At 41.7% G+C, this 19,906-nt stretch overlaps 1 protein-coding gene across 1 annotated transcript in view; it reads left to right on the top strand.

Moving 5' to 3' along the window:
- Window positions 1-13,341, top strand: part of cnn2 (calponin 2) — a 56,106-nt gene extending 42,765 nt beyond the window's left edge. Inside the window, exons 6-7 of the mRNA XM_061941629.1 lie at window positions 11,665-11,811; window positions 12,012-13,341. Of these exons, the coding sequence (XP_061797613.1) occupies window positions 11,665-11,811; window positions 12,012-12,311 (447 nt within the window). The 3' untranslated portion in view covers window positions 12,312-13,341. The remainder of the gene's footprint in view (window positions 1-11,664; window positions 11,812-12,011) is intronic.
- Window positions 13,342-19,906: the final 6,565 nt, after the last annotated feature.

The following is a 19,906-nucleotide window of genomic DNA, read 5'->3' as shown; positions in this document are numbered from 1 at the left end:
TCAATCTCGAAAGGATATCACCACATGGGCTCAGGAACACTTCAGAAAACCACTGTCACTAAACACAGTTGGTCGCTACATCTGTAAGTGCAAGTTAAAGCTCTACTATACAAAGCGAAAGCCATTTATCAACAACACCCAGAAACGCCGCCGGCTTCTCTGGGCCCGAGATCATCTAAGATGGACTCATGCAAAGTGGAAAAGTGTTCTGTGGTCTGACGAGTCCACATTTCAAATTGTTTTTGGAAATATTCGACATCGTGTCATCCGGACCAAAGGGGAAGCGCACCATCCAGACTGTTATCAACCCGAAGTTCAAAAGCCAGCATCTGTGATGGTATGGGGGTGCATTAGTGCCCAAGGCATGGGTAACTTACACATCTGTGAAGGCACCATTAATGCTGAAAGGTACATACAGGTTTTGGAACAGCATATGCTGCCATCTAAGCGCCGTCTTTTTCATGGACGCCCCTGTTTATTTCAGCAAGACAATGCCAAGCCACATTCAGCACGTGTTACAACAGCGTGGCTTCGTAAAAAAAAAAAAGTGCGGGTACTTACCTGGCCCGCCTGCAGTCCAGACCTGTCTCCCATCGAAAATGTGTGGCGAATTATGAAGCGTAAAATACGACAGCGGAGACCCCGGACTGTTGAACGACTGAAACTCTACATAAAACAAGAATGGGAAAGAATTCCACTTTCAAAGCTTCAACAATTAGTTCGTTTATTGAGTGTTGTTAAAAGAAAAGGTGATGTAACACAGTGGTGAACATGCCCTTTCCCAACTACTTTGGCATGTGTTGCAGCCATGAAATTCTAAGTTAATTATTATTTGCAACAAAAAAAAAAAGTTTGAGTTTGAACATAAAATATGTTGTCTTTGTAGTGCATTCAATTGAATATGGGTTGAAAAGGATTTGCAAATCATTGTATTCCGTTTATATTGAACACAATTTCCCAACTCATATGGAAACGGGGTTTGTAGATTTTTCCTTTAGTGATGATGATGACTTGCAGGAAACTCACAATAATGCGTGTCCTTGGCCATATTTAGACAAATGTATGCCTTTGGAGAAAACAATGGCCAAAACCTTAGTTTTTAGTTGTTGACTATGTACACCAAAATGATAACTGCTCTCTTCATCTAAGAGGTGGAACACAAATGTAGGAACACACATTAAGGTGACTTCATGAAAAGTTTTACTGCACATACATACCCATTACCAACTGTTCCCAAACTACACACAAGTATTTTTGTTTTTTTGTCAACATGTAGATGGATGATGTTTTTTACTGTAGGTAGAGAACATGAATAACATGTGTGGGCCAAAGAAAAGGCCCAACTAAATAAATACATAGAGTGGGGTGTGGGGACCCCTAGAGGTAGTTGTAGGGTGTCCCCAACTAAATGACAGATAGTTAATAGTAATATTTGTACACTTACATGAACATTGATATTATACACGTGGACCATAGATAGCATTGAAAATAAATGGGGTCTGTAGCTTGATGCATGTCAAACTGGGGGTCATTGAAATTCAAATGGATGATGAGAATCCCTGCGAGAGCCATAATACCTGTAAATCTTCTCTTAGGGCGGGTCCCAGGCGTATCTTTTCAACTGGGGGTCTGTAGCGCTAATGAGCGTTAATTTTAACCATCGTTAGAGGGCCGCCAAAAAATATCTGCTTCTTAGCTGAGGTCCGAATGGGCCTTATTGGTACTCAGTTGTAATACACTTTTCCACCCCTTGTGGCAGTAATGACAACTTTAAACAGAAAAGTCCCAGAAGATTTTTTTTAAGTGCAAAAAATTATGACTAAAGTGAAGATGTGTATTTTCATTTACACTTTAATTTTGTTGACAGTTTATTCAAGAAACACATGTATGTATTACTCATAGAAAAATTGTATGTAAATTTGTTTTCGGAGTCTCTTGTTTTGCAGTATATTTGATTAGTATTTATTTTTGTAATCAGCCTGATCTAAGCCTTGATGATATGTGAGGAACACATGCTTTCATATCATTTGATTGGTTTTATCCTGTTAAACTGTAAGTATGTTAGTTATAATTAATGAAAACCATTAAAATCAAGAGTAAGATTACAAATTCAATATTAATATTTGAAAGGGCCCCTCTGTAGTTGAAAAGTCGGGCCCGAGGTCTACAACAGGGGTGCTCACACTTTTTCTGCAGGCGAGCTACTTTTCAATTGAACAAGTCGTGGGGATCTACCTCATTCATATATATAATTTATATTTACTTATTTATGAAATATATGTTTTTGTTAACAAGTTAAAGGTGTTTAATGATAATACAAGCATGTTTAACACATATAGTTAATATTGTTAATACATTAAAGGTGTTAAATGATAATACAAGTATGTTTAATACATATAGTTAATATTGTTAACAAGTTAAAGGTGTTTAAAGATAATGCAAGCATGTTTAACACATAGTTAATATTGTTAACAAGTTAAAGGTGGTTAAAAATAATACAAGCATGTTTAACACATATAGTTAATATTGTTAAAAACTTAAAGGTGGTTAAAGATAAAACAAGCATGTTTAACACATCTAGTTAATATTGTTAATACATTAAAGGTGTTTAATGATAATACAAGTATGTTTAATACATATAGTTAATATTGTTAACAAGTTAAAGGTGTTTAAAGATAATGCAAGCATGTTTAACACATAGTTAATATTGTTAACAAGTTAAAGGTGGTTAAAAATAATACAAGCATGTTTAACACATATAGTTAATATTGTTAAAAACTTAAAGGTGGTTAAAGATAAAACAAGCATGTTTAACACATCTAGTTAATATTGTTAATACATTAAAGGTGTTTAATGATAATACAAGTATGTTTAATACATATAGTTAATATTGTTAACAAGTTAAAGGTGTTCAAAGATAATGCAAGCATGTTTAACACATAGTTAATATTGTTAACAAGTTAAAGGTGGTTAAAAATAATACAAGCATGTTTAACACATATAGTTAATATTGTTAACAACTTAAAGGTGGTTAAAGATTTAAACAAGCATGTTTAACACATCTAGTTAATATTGTTAATACATTAAAGGTGTTTAATGATAATATAAGTATGTTTAATACATATAGTTAATATTGTTAACAAGTTAAAGGTGTTTAAAGATAATGCAAGCATGTTTAACACATATAGTTAATATTGTTAATAAATTAAAGGTGGTTAAAGATAATACAAGCATGTTTAACACATATAGTTAATATTGTTAACAAGTTAAAGGTGGTTAAAGATAATACAAGCATGTTTAACACATATAGATGCCTTTCTTTCATGAAGACAAGAATATAAGTTGGTGTGTTACCTGATTGTGATGACTTGCATTGATTGGAATCAGACAGTGGTGATGATAACGTCCGCATTTTCGAATGGAGGAGAAAAAAAGTCCTCCTTTCTGTCCAATACCACATGAAAGTGTTTGGTTTTTGGCATCTTATTTGTCCAGCTTCCATACTCCTTTGTATACACTTTACAAGAAATACATTGTCGGCAAACTCCGTAGCTTGCTAGCTTGTGCACGCCAGCTTTCTGAGACTCCTATTTTGGTAGCGCAGGCAGGATGAAGCAGAGCTTTTATTGTGCAACTGTGCAGTCGGTCTTTGGAGTTTTGACGACAGGTACGGCGCCAGAGTCTGTTGAAATAAAGTGTTTCTCGCCTTCCTGTCGGTAATTTTAATGAGCTGGCAGCAGCCAGCGTCATCTCAGAAGACCCTCGGGTGCCGTGAATGTCAATCAAGTGACGAAAGTGACGTCATAGTGAAGATTTATGATCGCTCATTTTTAGGACTATTTTTTTAATGCCTGGCTGGTGATCGACTGACACACCCTCCGAGATCGACCGGTAGCTCGCGATCGACGTAATGAGCACCCCTGCTCTACAAGGTTAAGAACCCCTGATTTAATACTGCGTGTTTGATGTAGCAAGCTACTTTTGCCGTGCAGCTCGCTCCAATTCTCCGGAGATAGCTTCCCCTGTAGCTTAGCTACATTTATTGCAGAAAACTCAGGAAAAAAAACTAGAGTTTTCATGTCGTAAAGAGGAACTTGGACCACTGTAAACATGTTTGCAGATCCTTGCATCAACATTTCAACCTTGCTCGCAAACATAGAACACTGCGGTCCAAACTTGTGATTTACATTGCTGAGGAGTTCCGCAAGGCACCCCTTTTAAAGGGGAACATTATCACAATTTCAGAAGGGTTAAAACCATTAAAAATCAGTTCCCAGTGGCTTATTTTATTTTTTGAAGTTTTTTTCAAAATTTTACCCATCACGCAATATCCCTAAAAAAAGCTTCAAAGTGCCTGATTTTAACCATCGTTATATACACACGTCCATTTTCCTGTGACGTCACATAGTGAAGCCAACACAAACAAACATGGCGGATAGAACAGCAAGCTATAGCGACATTAGCTCGGATTCAGACTCGGATTTCAGCGGCTTAAGCGATTCAACAGATTATGCATGTATTGAAACGGATGGTTGTAGTGTGGAGGCAGGTAGCGAAAACGAAATTGAAGAAGAAACTGAAGCTATTGAGCCATATCGGTTTGAACCGTATGCAAGCGAAACCGATAAACGACACGACAGCCAGCGACACGGGAGAAAGCGAGGACGAATTCGGCGATCGCCTTCTAACCAACGATTGGTATGTGTTTGTTTGGCATTAAAGGAAACTGACAACTATGAACTAGGTTTACAGCATATGAAATACATTTGGCAACAACATGCACTTTGAGAGTGCAGACAGCCCAGTTTATATCAATTAATATATTCTGTAGACATACCCTCATCCGCTCTCTTTTCCTGGGCGTCTGGCGGCAGATTTCTTTGACTTTATCGTTGGAAATGCATCTGCTTAGAGTGTCGCAGGATATCCACACATTCTTGCCATCTCTGTCGTAGCATAGCTTTCGTCGGTAAAGTGTGCGGAACAAACGACTGACCATTTCGTCGGCTTTCCCCACAGCCTCGTATTTTGAACAAATTTCGTCCAATTTCTTGCCACTTTCGCATCTTTGGGCCACTGGTGCAACTTGAATCCGTCCCTGTTCGTGTTGTTACACCCTCCGACAACACACCGACGAGGCATGATGTCTCCAAGGTACGGAAAACAGTCGAAAAAAAAACGGAAAATAACAGAGCTGATTTGACTCGGTGTTTGAGAAAATGGCGGATTGCTTCCCGATGTGACGCCACGTTGTGACGTCATCGCTCCGAGAGCGAATATTAGAAAGGTGTTAATTCGCCAAAATTCACCCATTTAGAGTTCGGAAATCGGTTAAAAAAATATATGGTCTTTTTTTTCTGAAACATCAAGGTATATATTGACGCTTACATAGGTCTGGTGATAATGTTCCCCTTTAAGTCCTCAGTTTTGGCAGGTTTTTTTTGTGATTTGATTTATGTATCTACAGTGTTGCTGTAGACTTCGTTTTTAGGTAGTAAAAAGCTGCTGACTTAAAGGCCTACTGAAAGCCACTACTACCGACCACGCAGTCTGATAGTTTATATATCAATGATGAAATCTTAACATTGCAACACATGCCAATACGGCCGGGTTAGCTTACTAAAGTGCAATTTTAAATTTTGCGCCGAAATATCCTGCTGAAAACGTTTCGGTATGATGAAACCTGCGCGTGACGTCACGGATTGTGGAGGACATTTTGGGACAGCATGGTGGCCAGCTATTAAGTCATCTGTTTTCATCGCAAAATTCCACAGTATTCTGGACATCTGTGTTGGTGAATCTTTTGCAATTTGTTCAATGAACAATGGAGACAGCAAAGAAGAAAGCTGTAGGTGGGAAGCGGTGTATTGCGGCCGACTGCAGCAACACAAACACAGCCGGTGTTTCATTGTTTACATTCCCGAAAGATGACAGTCAAGCTTTACCATTGGCCTGTGGAGAACTGGGACAACAGAGACTCTTACCAGGAGGACTTTGAGTTGGATGCGCAGACGCGGTACCGTGAGTACGCATGCAGCTGCGGCTTCCAAACATTTGATCGCTTTCCCGTTCGTGCGTGCCGCTATGTGCATGTCACGTACGTAACTTTGGGGACTTTGGGGAAATATATGTGCTGCATGAACTTTGGGGAGGTGAACGGTACTTTGGGCTGTGGGATTGAGTGTGTTGTGCAGGTGTTTGAGTTGTATTGGCGGGTTATATGGACGGGAGGGGGGAGGTGTTTGTTATGCGGGATTAATTTGTGGCATATTAAATACAAGCCTGGTTGTGTTGTGGCTAATAGAGTATATATATGTCTTGTGTTTATTTACTGTTTTAGTCATTCCCAGCTGAATATCAGGTCCCACCCGCCTCTCACAGCATCTTCCCTATCTGAATCGCTCCCACTGCCCTCTAGTCCTTCACTCTCACTTTCCTCATCCACAAATCTTTCATCCTCGCTCAAATTAATGGGGAAATCGTCGCTTTCTCGGTCCGAATCGCTCTCGCTGCTGGTGGCCATGATTGTAAACAATGTGCAGATGTGAGGAGCTCCACAACCTGTGACGTCACGCTACTCGTCTGCTACTTCCGGTACAGGCAAGGCTTTTTTATCAGCGACCAAAAGTTGCGAACTTTATCGTCGATGTTCTCTACTAAATCCTTTCAGCAAAAATATGGCAATATCGCGAAATTATCAAGTATGACACATAGAATGGATCTGCTATCCCCGTTTGAATAAGAAAATTGCATTTCAGTAGGCCTTTAATGTTGAAGTTCAAGTCACGTAAACACAAAAGACAAAATGAAGGGTGACTGTGACGTCTCTAACATGTCAGAGATGCACTTTGGCACAAGACCATGAAAAGACTTGTACACAAGGAGAGCTGTTTTAAAGTCTGTTCTCTGAGCAACTGGAAGACAGTGCAGAGACCCGAACCCTGGACTAATACGGTCGTATTTCCTGGTTCTAGTCAGGGCTCGAGCAGCAGCATTTTAGATGTACTGCAGCTGGTTTAGAGAGCCCGGCGAGAAGACCATGACCGTAGTCCAACCTGCTGGAGACTAAGGCATGGATTAGTCTTTCTAAGTCTGATTTAGACAACATTCCTTTTGATTTTGACATTGTTTTTAGGTGGTAACAAGCTGCTGATGGAATTGACTTGAAGTTTAAGTCACGTAAACACAAAAGACAAAATGAAGGGTGCCGGTGACGTCTCTTAACATGTCAGAGATGCACTTTGGCACAAGACCATGAAAAGACTTGTACACTAGGAGAGCTGTTTTAAAGTCTGTTCTCTGAGCAAGTGCAGAGACCCGAGCACGGGACTAATACGGTCGTATTTCCTGGTTCTAGTCAGGGCTCGAGCAGCAGCGTTTTAGATGTACTGCAGCTGGTTTAGAGAGCCCGGCGAGAAGACCATGACAGTAGTTCAACCTGCTGGAGAACAAGGCATGGATTTGTCTTTCTAAGTCTGATTTAGACAACATTCCCCTGATTTTGACATTGTTTTTAGGTGGTAACAAGCTGCTGATGGTATTGACTTGGAGTTCAAGTCACGTAAACACAAAAGACAAACTGAAGGGTGCCGGTGACGTCTCTAACATGTCAGAGAAGCACTTTGGCACAAGACCATGAAAAGACTTGTACACTAGGAGATCTGTTTAAAAGTCTGTTCTCTGAGCAAGTGCAGAGACCCGAGCACTGGACTAATACGGTCGTATTTCCTGGTTCTAGTCAGGTCTCAAGCAGCAGCATTTTGGATGTACTACATCTGCTTTTGAGAGCCCGGTGAGAAGACCATGACCGTAGTCCAACCTGCTGGAGACCAAGGCATGGATTAGTCTTTCTAAGTCTGATTTAGACAACATTCCTTTGATTTTGACATAGTTTTTAGGTGGTAACAAGCTGCTGATGGTATTGACTTGGAGTTCAAGTCACGTAAACACAAAAGACAAACTGAAGGGTGCCGGTGACGTCTCTAACATGTCAGAGATGCACTTTGGCACAAGACCATGAAAAGACTTGTACACTAGGAGATCTGTTTAAAAGTCTGTTCTCTGAGCAAGTGCAGAGACCCGAGCACTGGACTAATACGGTCGTATTTCCTGGTTCTAGTCAGGTCTCAAGCAGCAGCATTTTGGATGTACTACATCTGCTTTTGAGAGCCCGGTGAGAAGACCATGACCGTAGTCCAACCTGCTGGAGACCAAGGCATGGATTAGTCTTTCTAAGTCTGATTTAGACAACATTCCTTTGATTTTGACATAGTTTTTAGGTGGTAACAAGCTGCTGATGGTATTGACTTGGAGTTCAAGTCACGTAAACACAAAAGACAAACTGAAGGGTGCCGGTGACGTCTCTAACATGTCAGAGATGCACTTTGGCACAAGACCATGAAAAGACTTGTACACTAGGAGATCTGTTTAAAAGTCTGTTCTCTGAGCAAGTGCAGAGACCCGAGCACTGGACTAATACGGTCGTATTTCCTGGTTCTAGTCAGGTCTCAAGCAGCAGCATTTTGGATGTACTACATCTGCTTTTGAGAGCCCGGTGAGAAGACCATGACCGTAGTCCAACCTGCTGGAGACCAAGGCATGGATTAGTCTTTCTAAGTCTGATTTAGACAACATTCCTTTGATTTTGACATAGTTTTTAGGTGGTAACAAGCTGCTGATGGTATTGACTTGGAGTTCAAGTCACGTAAACACAAAAGACAAACTGAAGGGTGCCGGTGACGTCTCTAACATGTCAGAGATGCACTTTGGCACAAGACCATGAAAAGACTTGTACACTAGGAGAGCTGTTTTTAAGTCTGTTCTCTGAGCAACTGGAAGACAGTGCAGAGACCCGAACCCTGGACTAATACGGTCGTATTTCCTGGTTCTAGTCAGGGCTCGAGCAGCAGCATTTTAGATGTACCGCAGCTGGTTTAGAGAGCCCGGTGAGAAAACCATGACAGTAGTTCAACCTGCTGGAGAACAAGGCATGGATTTGTCTTTCTAAGTCTTTTTTAGACAACATTCCTTTGATTTTGACATCGTTTTTAGGTGGTAAAAAGCTGCTGATGGTATTGACTTGAAGTTCAAGTCACGTAAACACAAAAGACAAACTGAAGGGTGCCGGTGACGTCTCTAACATGTCAGAGATGCACTTTGGCACAAGACCATGAAAAGACTTGTACGTTTGGAGAGCTGTTTTAAAGTCTGTTCTCTGAGCAAGTGTAGAGACCCGAGCACGGGACTAATACGGTCGTATTTCCTGGTTCTAGTCAGGGCTCGAGCAGCAGCGTTTTAGATGTACTGCAGCTGGTTTAGAGAGCCCGGCGAGAAGACCATGACAGTAGTTCAACCTGCTGGAGAACAAGGCATGGATTTGTCTTTCTAAGTCTGATTTAGACAACATTCCCCTGATTTTGACATTGTTTTTAGGTGGTAACAAGCTGCTGATGGTATTGACTTGAAGTTTAAGTCACGTAAACACAAAAGACAAACTGAAGGGTGCCGGTGACGTCTCTAACATGTCAGAGATGCACTTTGGCACAAGACCATGAAAAGACTTGTACACTAGGAGAGCTGTTTTAAAGTCTGTTCTCTGAGCAAGTGCAGAGACCCGAGCACGGGACTAATACGGTTGTATTTCCTGGTTCTAGTCAGGGCTCGAGCAGCAGCGTTTTAGATGTACTGCAGCTGGTTTAGAGAGCCCGGCGAGAAGACCATGACAGTAGTTCAACCTGCTGGAGAACAAGGCATGGATTTGTCTTTCTAAGTCTGATTTAGACAACATTCCCCTGATTTTGACATTGTTTTTAGGTGGTAACAAGCTGCTGATGGTATTGACTTGAAGTTTAAGTCACGTAAACACAAAAGACAAACTGAAGGGTGCCTGTGACGTCTCTAACATGTCAGAGATGCACTTTGGCACAAGACCATGAAAAGACTTGTACTCCATGAAAAGACTTGTACTCCAGGAGATCTGTTTAAAAGTCTGTTCTCTGAGCAAGTGCAGAGACCCGAGCACTGGACTAATACGGTCGTATTTCCTGGTTCTAGTCAGGGCTCAAGCAGCAGCATTTTGGATGTACTACATCTGCTTTTGAGAGCCCGGTGAGAAGACCATGACCGTAGTCCAACCTGCTGGAGACCAAGGCATGGATTAGTCTTTCTAAGTCTGATTTAGACAACATTCCTTTGATTTTGACATAGTTTTTAGGTGGTAACAAGCTGCTGATGGTATTGACTTGGAGTTCAAGTCACGTAAACACAAAAGACAAACTGAAGGGTGCCGGTGACGTCTCTAACATGTCAGAGATGCACTTTGGCACAAGACCATGAAAAGACTTGTACACTAGGAGAGCTGTTTTTAAGTCTGTTCTCTGAGCAACTGGAAGACAGTGCAGAGACCCGAACCCTGGACTAATACGGTCGTATTTCCTGGTTCTAGTCAGGGCTCGAGCAGCAGCATTTTAGATGTACCGCAGCTGGTTTAGAGAGCCCGGTGAGAAAACCATGACAGTAGTTCAACCTGCTGGAGAACAAGGCATGGATTTGTCTTCCTAAGTCTTTTTTAGACAACATTCCTTTGATTTTGACATCGTTTTTAGGTGGTAAAAAGCTGCTGATGGTATTGACTTGAAGTTCAAGTCACGTAAACACAAAAGACAAACTGAAGGGTGCCGGTGACGTCTCTAACATGTCAGAGATGCACTTTGGCACAAGACCATGAAAAGACTTGTACACTAGGAGAGCTGTTTTAAAGTCTGTTCTCTGAGCAAGTGCAGAGACCCGAGCACTGGACTAATACGGTCGTACTTCCTGGTTCTAGTCAGGGCTCGAGCAGCAGCATTTTAGATGTACTGCAGCTGGTTTAGAGAGCCCGGCGAGAAGACCATGACAGTAGTTCAACCTGCTGGAGACCAAGGCATGGATTAGTCTTTCTAAGTCTGATTTAGACAACATTCCTTTTGATTTTGACATTGTTTTTAGGTGGTAACAAGCTGCTGATGGAATTGACTTGGAGTTCAAGTCACGTAAACACAAAAGACAAACTGAAGGGTGCCGGTGACGTCTCTAACATGTCAGAGATGCACTTTGGCACAAGACCATGAAAAGACTTGTACACTAGGAGAGCCGTTTTAAAGTCTGTTCTCTGAGCAAGTGCAGAGACCCGAGCACGGGACTAATACGGTCGTATTTCCTGGTTCTAGTCAGGGCTCGAGCAGCAGCATTTTAGATGTACTGCAGCTGGTTTAGAGAGCCCGGTGAGAAGACCATGAAAGCAGTCCAACCTGCTGGAGTCCAAGGCATGGATTAGTGTTTCGAAGTCTGATTTAGACAACATTCCACTGATTTTCACATAGTTTTTAGGTAGTAAAAATCTGCTGATGGTATTGACTTACTGTTGAAGTTCAAGTCACGTAAAAACAAAATGAATGGTGCCGGTGACTTTATTTAATTCATCATACTTGATTAATTAGTTGAAGCTACTATATTTGAAGTATGTTCACCCTAGTTTTACCAAACTTTTGAGACCATTTTTTGAATGGGTTTCTTTCATAGGTGTGAGTGATAGGAAAGAAACAACTCTTGACTTACAAGTAAAAACATCTCTTATATTGGCATTTATTGTTGTTTTAGTGTTAATATTTGTGTCTGTTCTTTTAGATGGGGACCAACAAGTGTGCCAGCCAGGCAGGTATGAGTGCTTATGGCACCAGGAGGCATTTGTATGATCCCAAGGGTCAAATCCTGCCCCCCATGGACAACACCACCATCAGTCTGCAAATGGGCACCAACAAGGGGGCAAGCCAGGTACGGGAAACCATCCCCAACTTGTCATCAAAGCAGGATTATAGGGCTGCAAGTGGAAATGCTCCTCAGGGCCGTGAGCTGGCGTCATGTCGAGTCTTGTAGAAAATGCAGACTTCGTCATCCACTAGAAACACGATACGAGGAAGTAAAGCATTGTCGTTCTTTGACAGATTTTTTAAGAATCGCGCACTTTCTTCCAGGCCGGGATGACCGCACCGGGGACCAGACGTGCCATTTACGACCAGAAGCTGGGCACAGATAAATGCGACAACAGTACCATGTCCCTCCAGATGGGCTACAGCCAGGGAGCTAACCAGAGCGGCCAGAACTTCGGCCTGGGCCGGCAGATCTACGACGCCAAGTACTGTTCCAAAGGCAGCGAGGTCACAGACGAAACGAACGGGGCGAGCGGAGTCTACATCCCAGACTACCAGGATGAAGGTTACCAGGGTTACCAAGAAGAGGAGCAGGTGTACCAGGAGGAAGGGACGGATTACTAGAGGGATGGATGGAAGGAGGGGAAAAAAATTAAAAAAAAACCTCAAGGCAGATGTTTTAGTTTTATATCAAAAAGGATCTGGCAACGTCTTTGGGTCATACCTTTTATAGTATTCCATGAATGTTTTCTTAGCCCTTGTACGTCCAACCCCAACACAATGAACTGTATTTTTCTGTAATTGTTAAAAATGGAAAGTGACCACAAATGCCAGTCATTTGGCTTGACTAGTTTTGTACCCAGGGACCTTTTTATTGTATTATTGTGCCAAATATCTCACTAACTTAGTTGTGCTATGGGAGATCTTGGGGTCACTATTTTATCTCTGAAATATTTAGCTTGCGATTAATACGCCCACACTTCTATAAGAAAAACAACATTTTAGGTCTTGGGATTCTATAGACGTCGCAGTTCATTAAAAGGACACGTGGAATCTGGTCATAGCCTGAAGAGCTTGGCCTCCGAGCGCACATTTGCGGTCCCTTTCTTGTGGGAACTGTCTCTAGAACCAGTCCAACTTGTTTCTTCAAAGTAACAACTGGAAGGTGATTGCTAGTCTTAAAAAAAAAAAAACATATTTGAACATTCCAAGGATGGAAACTGGATTTTATATATCAAGTGAATCATTCCTTTACTTTGGTTGATATGCAAACCAATTATATTTGATCTTTTGTGTTTATTATTTATACACAGTAGTGAATTGACGGGGGCCTGTTTTTTTTCTACCATGACTCTTGAGTAATAGTTTTGTTTAGTCCTCTAGGAGTTGTTTGTGTCAATTGACAAATAAAACGAGCAATAAACTTGCCTGCTAACTTATTAGGTACACCTAGACAAACTACAATGGCTCATTTGCATTGGATTGGAATGATTTGTGTCATCTGTTTGAGAGAATATAAGCTTGACATGATCTCAATTGTCGTCAGTGGAAAAGTTTTGAAGTTGCTTTAGTTCCAGCTATGTCTACAGAATAAATTAGCAAGTCAGTTGTAATGTTTTTGTTGATGCAATGTAATAAAGATGTGTATTCATTATCTGGTGTGGTTTTATACAGAAGTCCTTACCGATAAAAATCAACATCATGTAGGGGAAGTTGCTACGTTTATCAGTTTGACACATTTATTTTGTTTCTTGAAAATGTTCACACCTCATCTACAAAACCCAAAACCAGTGGAGTTGGCACGTTGTGTAATTCGGGAATAAAAACCGAATACAAATATTTGCAAATCCTTTTCAACTTCCATCCATCTTCTTCCGCTTATCCGAGGTCGGGTCGCGGGGGCAGCAGCCTAAGCAGGGAAGCCCAGACTTCCCTCTCCCCAGCCACTTCGTCTAGCTCTTCCTGTGGGATTCCGAGGCGTTCCCAGGCCAGCCGGGAGACATAGTCTTCCCAACGTGTCCTGGGTCTTCCCCGCGGCCTCCTACCGGTCGGACGTGCCCTAAACACCTCCCTAGGGAGGCGTTCAGGTGGCATCCTGACCAGATGCCCGAACCACTTCATCTGGCTCCTCTCGATGTGGAGGAGCAGCGGCTTTACTTTGAGCTCCTCCCGGATGACAGAGCTTCTCACCCTATCTCTAAGGGAGAGCCCCGCCACCCGGCGGAGGAAACTCATTTCTGCCGCTTGTACCCGTGATCTTGTCCTTTCAGTCATAACCCAAAGCTCATGACCATAGGTGAGGATGGGAACGTAGATTGACCGGTAAATTGAGAGCTTTGCCTTCCGGCTCAGCTCCTTCTTCACCACAACGGATCGATACAGGTCTGCATTACTGAAGACGCTGCACCGATCTGCCTGTCGATCTCACGATCCACTCTTCCCTCACTCGTGAACAAGACTCCGAGGTACTTGAACTCCTCCACTTGGGGCAAGATCTCCTCCCCAACCCGGAGATGGCACTCCACCCTTTTCCGGGCGAGAACCATGGACTCGGACTTGGAGGTGCTGATTCCCATCCCAGTCGCTTCACACTCGGCTGCGAACCGATCCAGTGAGAGCTGAAGATCCTGGCCAGATGAAGCCATCAGGACCACATCATCTGCAAAAAGCAGAGACCTAATCCTGCAGCCACCAAACCAGATACCCTCAACGCCTTGACTGCGCCTAGAAATTCTGTCCATAAAAGATATGAACAGAATCGGTGACAAAGGGCAGCCTTGGCGGAGTCCAACCCTCACTGGAAACGTGTCCGACTTACTGCCGGCAATGATTCAACAGATTACGCATGTATTGAAACGGATGGTTGTAGTGTGGAGGCAGGTAGCGAAAACGAAATTGAAGAAACTGAAGCTATTGAGCCATATCGGTTTGAACCGTATGCAAGCGAAACCGACGAAAACGACACGACAGCCAGCGACACGGGAGAAAGCGAGGACTAATTCGGCGATCGCCTTCTAACCAACGATTGGTATGTGTTTGTTTGGCATTAAAGGAAACTAACAACTATGAACTAGCATATGAAATACATTTGGCAACAACATGCCTTTTGAGAGTGCAGACAGCCCAATTTTCATCAATTAATATATTCTGTAGACATACCCTCATGTCAGCAGACCAGGGGAGCTAGGGTCATACTTGCCAACCCTCCCGGATTTTCCGGGAGACTCCCGAAATTCAGCGCCTCTCCCGAAAACCTCCTGGGACAAATTTTCTCCCGAAAATCTCCCGAAATTCAGGCGGAGCTGAAGGCCACGCCCCCTCCAGTTCCATGCGGACCTGAGTGACGTGTCGACAGCCTGTTCACACGTCCGCTTTCCCACAATATAAACAGCTAATGATCGAAGGCGAGTTCTTGGTTTCTTATGTGGGTTTATTGTTAGGCAGTTTCATTAACGTCCTCCCAGCGTGGTAACAACACACAACAACAGCAGTCAAGTTTTTGTCTACCGTAAACAGCAATGTTGTGACACTTTTAAACAGGACAATACTGACATCTACTGTACATACATATGTGACCCACCCATAATGTGTCACATTTTTGTGTTGATTTATTTATTTTATTTTGTGGTTTGAATTCGTTTCGTATTCACATTGGTCAGTAGGGGGCAGTAGGGCGTTTCTTCCCAATTGAATGCTATCACCTGCAGACCGGAAGTGTCTTGTCATTCTGATGAGCGCGACCAGTCTGTGAACAATTGAAACGTCCTGTGTGCTTTTTCCTCCTGTATAACAGGTTAGTTTTGGTTAATCAACTCACTGAATAATATCCATGTGATCTTTATAAGTTTAAGTACACATTCTGATGGTGGAGCCTAACTCTAAAGTGGTTGTGAGTTGTAGTTTGTATTTGTGAATGAATCCAGTGCACAGCTGCAGTAATCAATACAAAAAGGCGACGTGAGTGCGCAATGTTTATATAGGAACTTCTGATCCTAATTCAGACTCCCAAATTAGAGCTCCCGTTTTCTTATTGATTTTATAATGTATATTTGTATAATGTGTGTGTTCTGAAATAGTGACAGAGAATAGAACAAGGATGGACAATTCAACACTTAACTCAACAATGAGTAGATGAGTGTTATGTGTGTGTATATGTGTAAATAAATGAACACTGAAATTCAAGTATTTCTTTTATATATATATATATATATATATATATACATATATATATATATATATATATATATATATATATATAAATAGAATTCACTGAAAGTCAAGTATTTCTTATATATATATATATGAAATACTTGACTTAGTGAATTCTACCTGTAAATATACTCCTCCCCTCTTAACCACGCCCCCCGACCACGTTTGACTTTATCGTTGGAAATGCATCTGCTTTGAGTGTCGCAGGATATCCACACATTCTTGCCATCTCTGTCGTAGCATAGCTTTCGTCGGTAAAGTGTGCGGAACAAACGTCCAATTTCTTGCCACTTTGGCATCTTTGGGCCACTGGTGCAACTTGAATCCGTCCCTGTTCGTGTTGTTACACCCTCCGACAACACACCGACGAGGCATGATGTCTCCAAGGTACGGAAAACAGTCGAAAAAACGAAAAATAACAGAGCTGATTTGACTCGGTGTTTGAGAAAATGGCGGATTGCTTCTCGATGTGACGTCACAACCGCTCCGAGAGCGAATATTAGAAAGGCGTTTAATTCGCCAAAATTCACCCATTTAGAGTTCGGAAATCGGTTAAAAAAATATATGGTCTTTTTTCTGCAACATCAAGGTATATATTGACGCTTACCGGTACATAGGTCTGGTGATAATGTTCCCCTTTAAACTGAGAAACTTAATTTTTTTTTTGGCAAATGATCATTAACTTAGAATTTAATGGCAGCAAAACATTGCAAAAAAAGTTGGCACAAGTGCATTTTTACCACTGTGTTACATGGCCTTTCCTTTTAACAACACTCAGTAAACGTTTGGGAACTGAGGAGACACATTTTTGAGTCCAGTCCATTGTCAGAGGAGGTTTTCCATCTCACAGAGGAGTGGTCCACCCTAGAATGGCGAGCGCATCCTCCAGACTGGTTTCTCTCCAGAGATTATCCGTGGCCACCTCTCCGTGCAGTAGAGGGAGGCAGAAAAGAGAAGCGGCAGGTCAACTGTGAATGAATGCTACTGCTGGTTGTCTCCACAAGCTCGATAATGTGTACCACGGGGCACTGAGATTCATCACCGACTGCACTCCCTTTACTCACCATTGTGTGTTATAATCAATGGTTAACTGGACATCTTTATGTGCTCGACGCCTCAATCATTGGCATTGGCGTTGTTAGGCCTATTTTAGGGGGGCTCAAGCCCCCCTAAAATATTCTTAAGCCCCCCTAAATAATTTGGTGTTTTTTTTTTTGTTTTTTTACAAATAAATGCCGACATATTCATTATAAAGTGGCCCAAATATGAGTTTAAATAAATAATCATATAACCTGTTATTATTCACTCATTTTCCCCTCACTTCGTAGCGTAAGGTAGAGAGCCCCTTTAGTGCGTCGGTATCCAATCCATTCCACTTGTTCATATAGAAAATGCCCACATCACTCAAATTCCAACCTGCATTTTCTCTGCGACCTTGCTTGCGGTCCTGCAGGTGTACGAAGCACATTATCTTCCTTTACAATGAGTGAAGCTGCACAAAACCTTGTGTGTGCAATTGTAAATCATTTATTTTTTAAGTTTTGTGTTTCTTGTAGAATCTATATAAAGTAATATACATTTGTTAAAATAATGAAAAAAACATCATTAAATATATTTGTTTTATTGTATTGTTACATTAATAGCTGTTTTATTATTATAGGGTGGCTTGTTAAACATTTCATAGGATTTTCAGAGGGAGGAAAAACCAAGACATTTAATATAAAATGTAAAATGAATAAATACATAAAAAGAAAAAAAATGGTTAAAAGCCATCGTCCTGGGGAGCATTTTATTTCGTCCCGTGCATTTAAAAAAATAAAAAAATAATAACAATTAATAATTTCTAAGTCTTTGTTAGCCGTTTGTGAAGTTTTGTGCTCGTGCGTAACATTCGCTCACATCCTGTGCATCTCCTGGGGGCAAAGCCCCCTCCCCTGTCCTTAAAAGCTAGTGACGCCCCTGATTATTGGTATGTTTTCATCTACAAAACCATTCTGGGTATCACTCCATCTTATCTGTCTTGTCTTTTAACAAAGAAACAAGGAAGTCACAATCTTCGTTCAATGAATGTTCTGCAATTTGTCGTCCCCAAAGTAAGAACTGAACTGGGCAAGAAAGCATTTAGGTTTTCAGCACCGAAGGCTTGGAATAACCTACAATCGAATCTTCAACTTCAAACCCTTGTTACATTAAATGAGTTTATGTGAAAGGACTGCAGTCTACCTTGTTTGTATGCACATGTGTCATGTGAGCAATTTTTAATGTTGTAAATGTGATGTTTTATGTATTTGTTTACTGTTTTTAATGTAACCTTACTGCTGCCCTCTTGGCCAGGTCTCCCTTGGAAAAGAGATCTTTGATCTCAATGGGATTTTACCTGGTTAAATAAAGGCTCAATTTAAAAAAAACTGTACTGTATGTACATGTACCTATCCCATAATCCCAAAGAGTCGTTGGGGCACCACAGACGACCTGTTGACCAATTCTCTTCATCCCTCTCTGTCCTCAGCAGCTCTCATTGCCTCAGTGAGTTTCAAGTGAAGTTGTTTTTTTCAGCATGGATTTCCATTCCATAGGCTCGGGAGGTGGTATCAAGCCGTTCAACTTGACTGGCAAGTTCTCTTTCTTCTCCAGCTAGCCCATCGATATCATCTACAAAACGAAGGTTGGTGATTGGTCTGCCTCCAATGCTGACAGTTCATCATGATACGCTCCAGAAAGATGAAGAGAATCAGAGAGAGAATGTATGTACAAACCCTGTTTCCATATGAGTTGGGAAATTGTGTTAGATGTAAATATAAACGGAATACAATGATTTGCAAATCCTTTTCAAGCCATATTCAGTTGAATATGCTACAAAGACAACATATTTGATGTTCAAACTGATAAACTTTTTTTTTTTTTTTTTGCAAATAATCATTAACTTTAGAATTTGATGCCAGCAACACGTGACAAAGAAGTTGGGAAAGGTGGCAATAAATACTGATAAAGTTGAGGAATGCTCATCAAACACTTATTTGGAACATCCCACAGGTGAACAGGCAAATTGGGAACAGGTGGGTGCCATGATTGGGTATAAAAGTAGCTTCCATGAAATGCTCAGTCATTCACAAACAAGGATGGGGCGAGGGTCACCACTTTGTCAACAAATGCTTGAGCAAATTGTTGAACAGTTTAAGAAAAACCTTTCTCAACCAGCTATTGCAAGGAATTGAGGGATTTCACCATCTACGGTCCGTAATATCATCAAAGGGTTCAGAGAATCTGGAGAAATCACTGCACGTAAGCAGCTAAGCCCGTGACCTTCGATCCCTCAGGCTGTACTGCATCAAAAAGCGACATCAGTGTGTAAAGGATATCACCACATGGGCTCAGGAACACTTCAGAAACCCACTGTCAGTAACTACAGTTGGTCGCTACATCTGTAAGTGCAAGTTAAAACTCTCCTATGCAAAGCAAAAACCGTTTATCAACAACACCCAGAAACGCCGTCGACTTCGCTGGGCCTGAGCTCATCTAAGATGGACTGATACAAAGTGGAAAAGTGTTCTGTGGTCTGACGAGTCCACATTTCAAATTATTTTTTGGAAACTGTGGATGTTGTGTTGTCCGGACCAAAGAGGAAAAGAACCATCCGGATTGTTATAGGCGCAAAGTTGAAAAGCCAGCATGTGTGATGGTATGGGGGTGTATTAGTGCCCAAGACATGGGTAACTTACACATCTGTGAAGGCGCCATTAATGCTGAAAGGTACATACAGGTTTTGGAGCAACATATGTTGCCATCCAAGCAACGTTACCATGGACGCCCCTGCTTATTTCAGCAAGACAATGCCAAGCCAAGTGTTACATCAACGTGGCTTCATAGTAAAAGAGTGCGGGTACTAGACTGGCCTGCCTGTAGTCCAGACCTGTCTCCCATTGAAAATGTGTGGCGCATTATGAAGCCTAAAATAGCACAACGGAGACCCCCGGACTGTTGAACAACTTAAGCTGTACATCAAGCAAGAA

The sequence above is a fragment of the Nerophis lumbriciformis genome, linkage group LG03, assembly GCF_033978685.3.
Source record: "Nerophis lumbriciformis linkage group LG03, RoL_Nlum_v2.1, whole genome shotgun sequence".
NCBI lineage: Eukaryota > Metazoa > Chordata > Actinopteri > Syngnathiformes > Syngnathidae > Nerophis > Nerophis lumbriciformis.
This window is presented reverse-complemented; position numbering and strand designations above follow the sequence as displayed.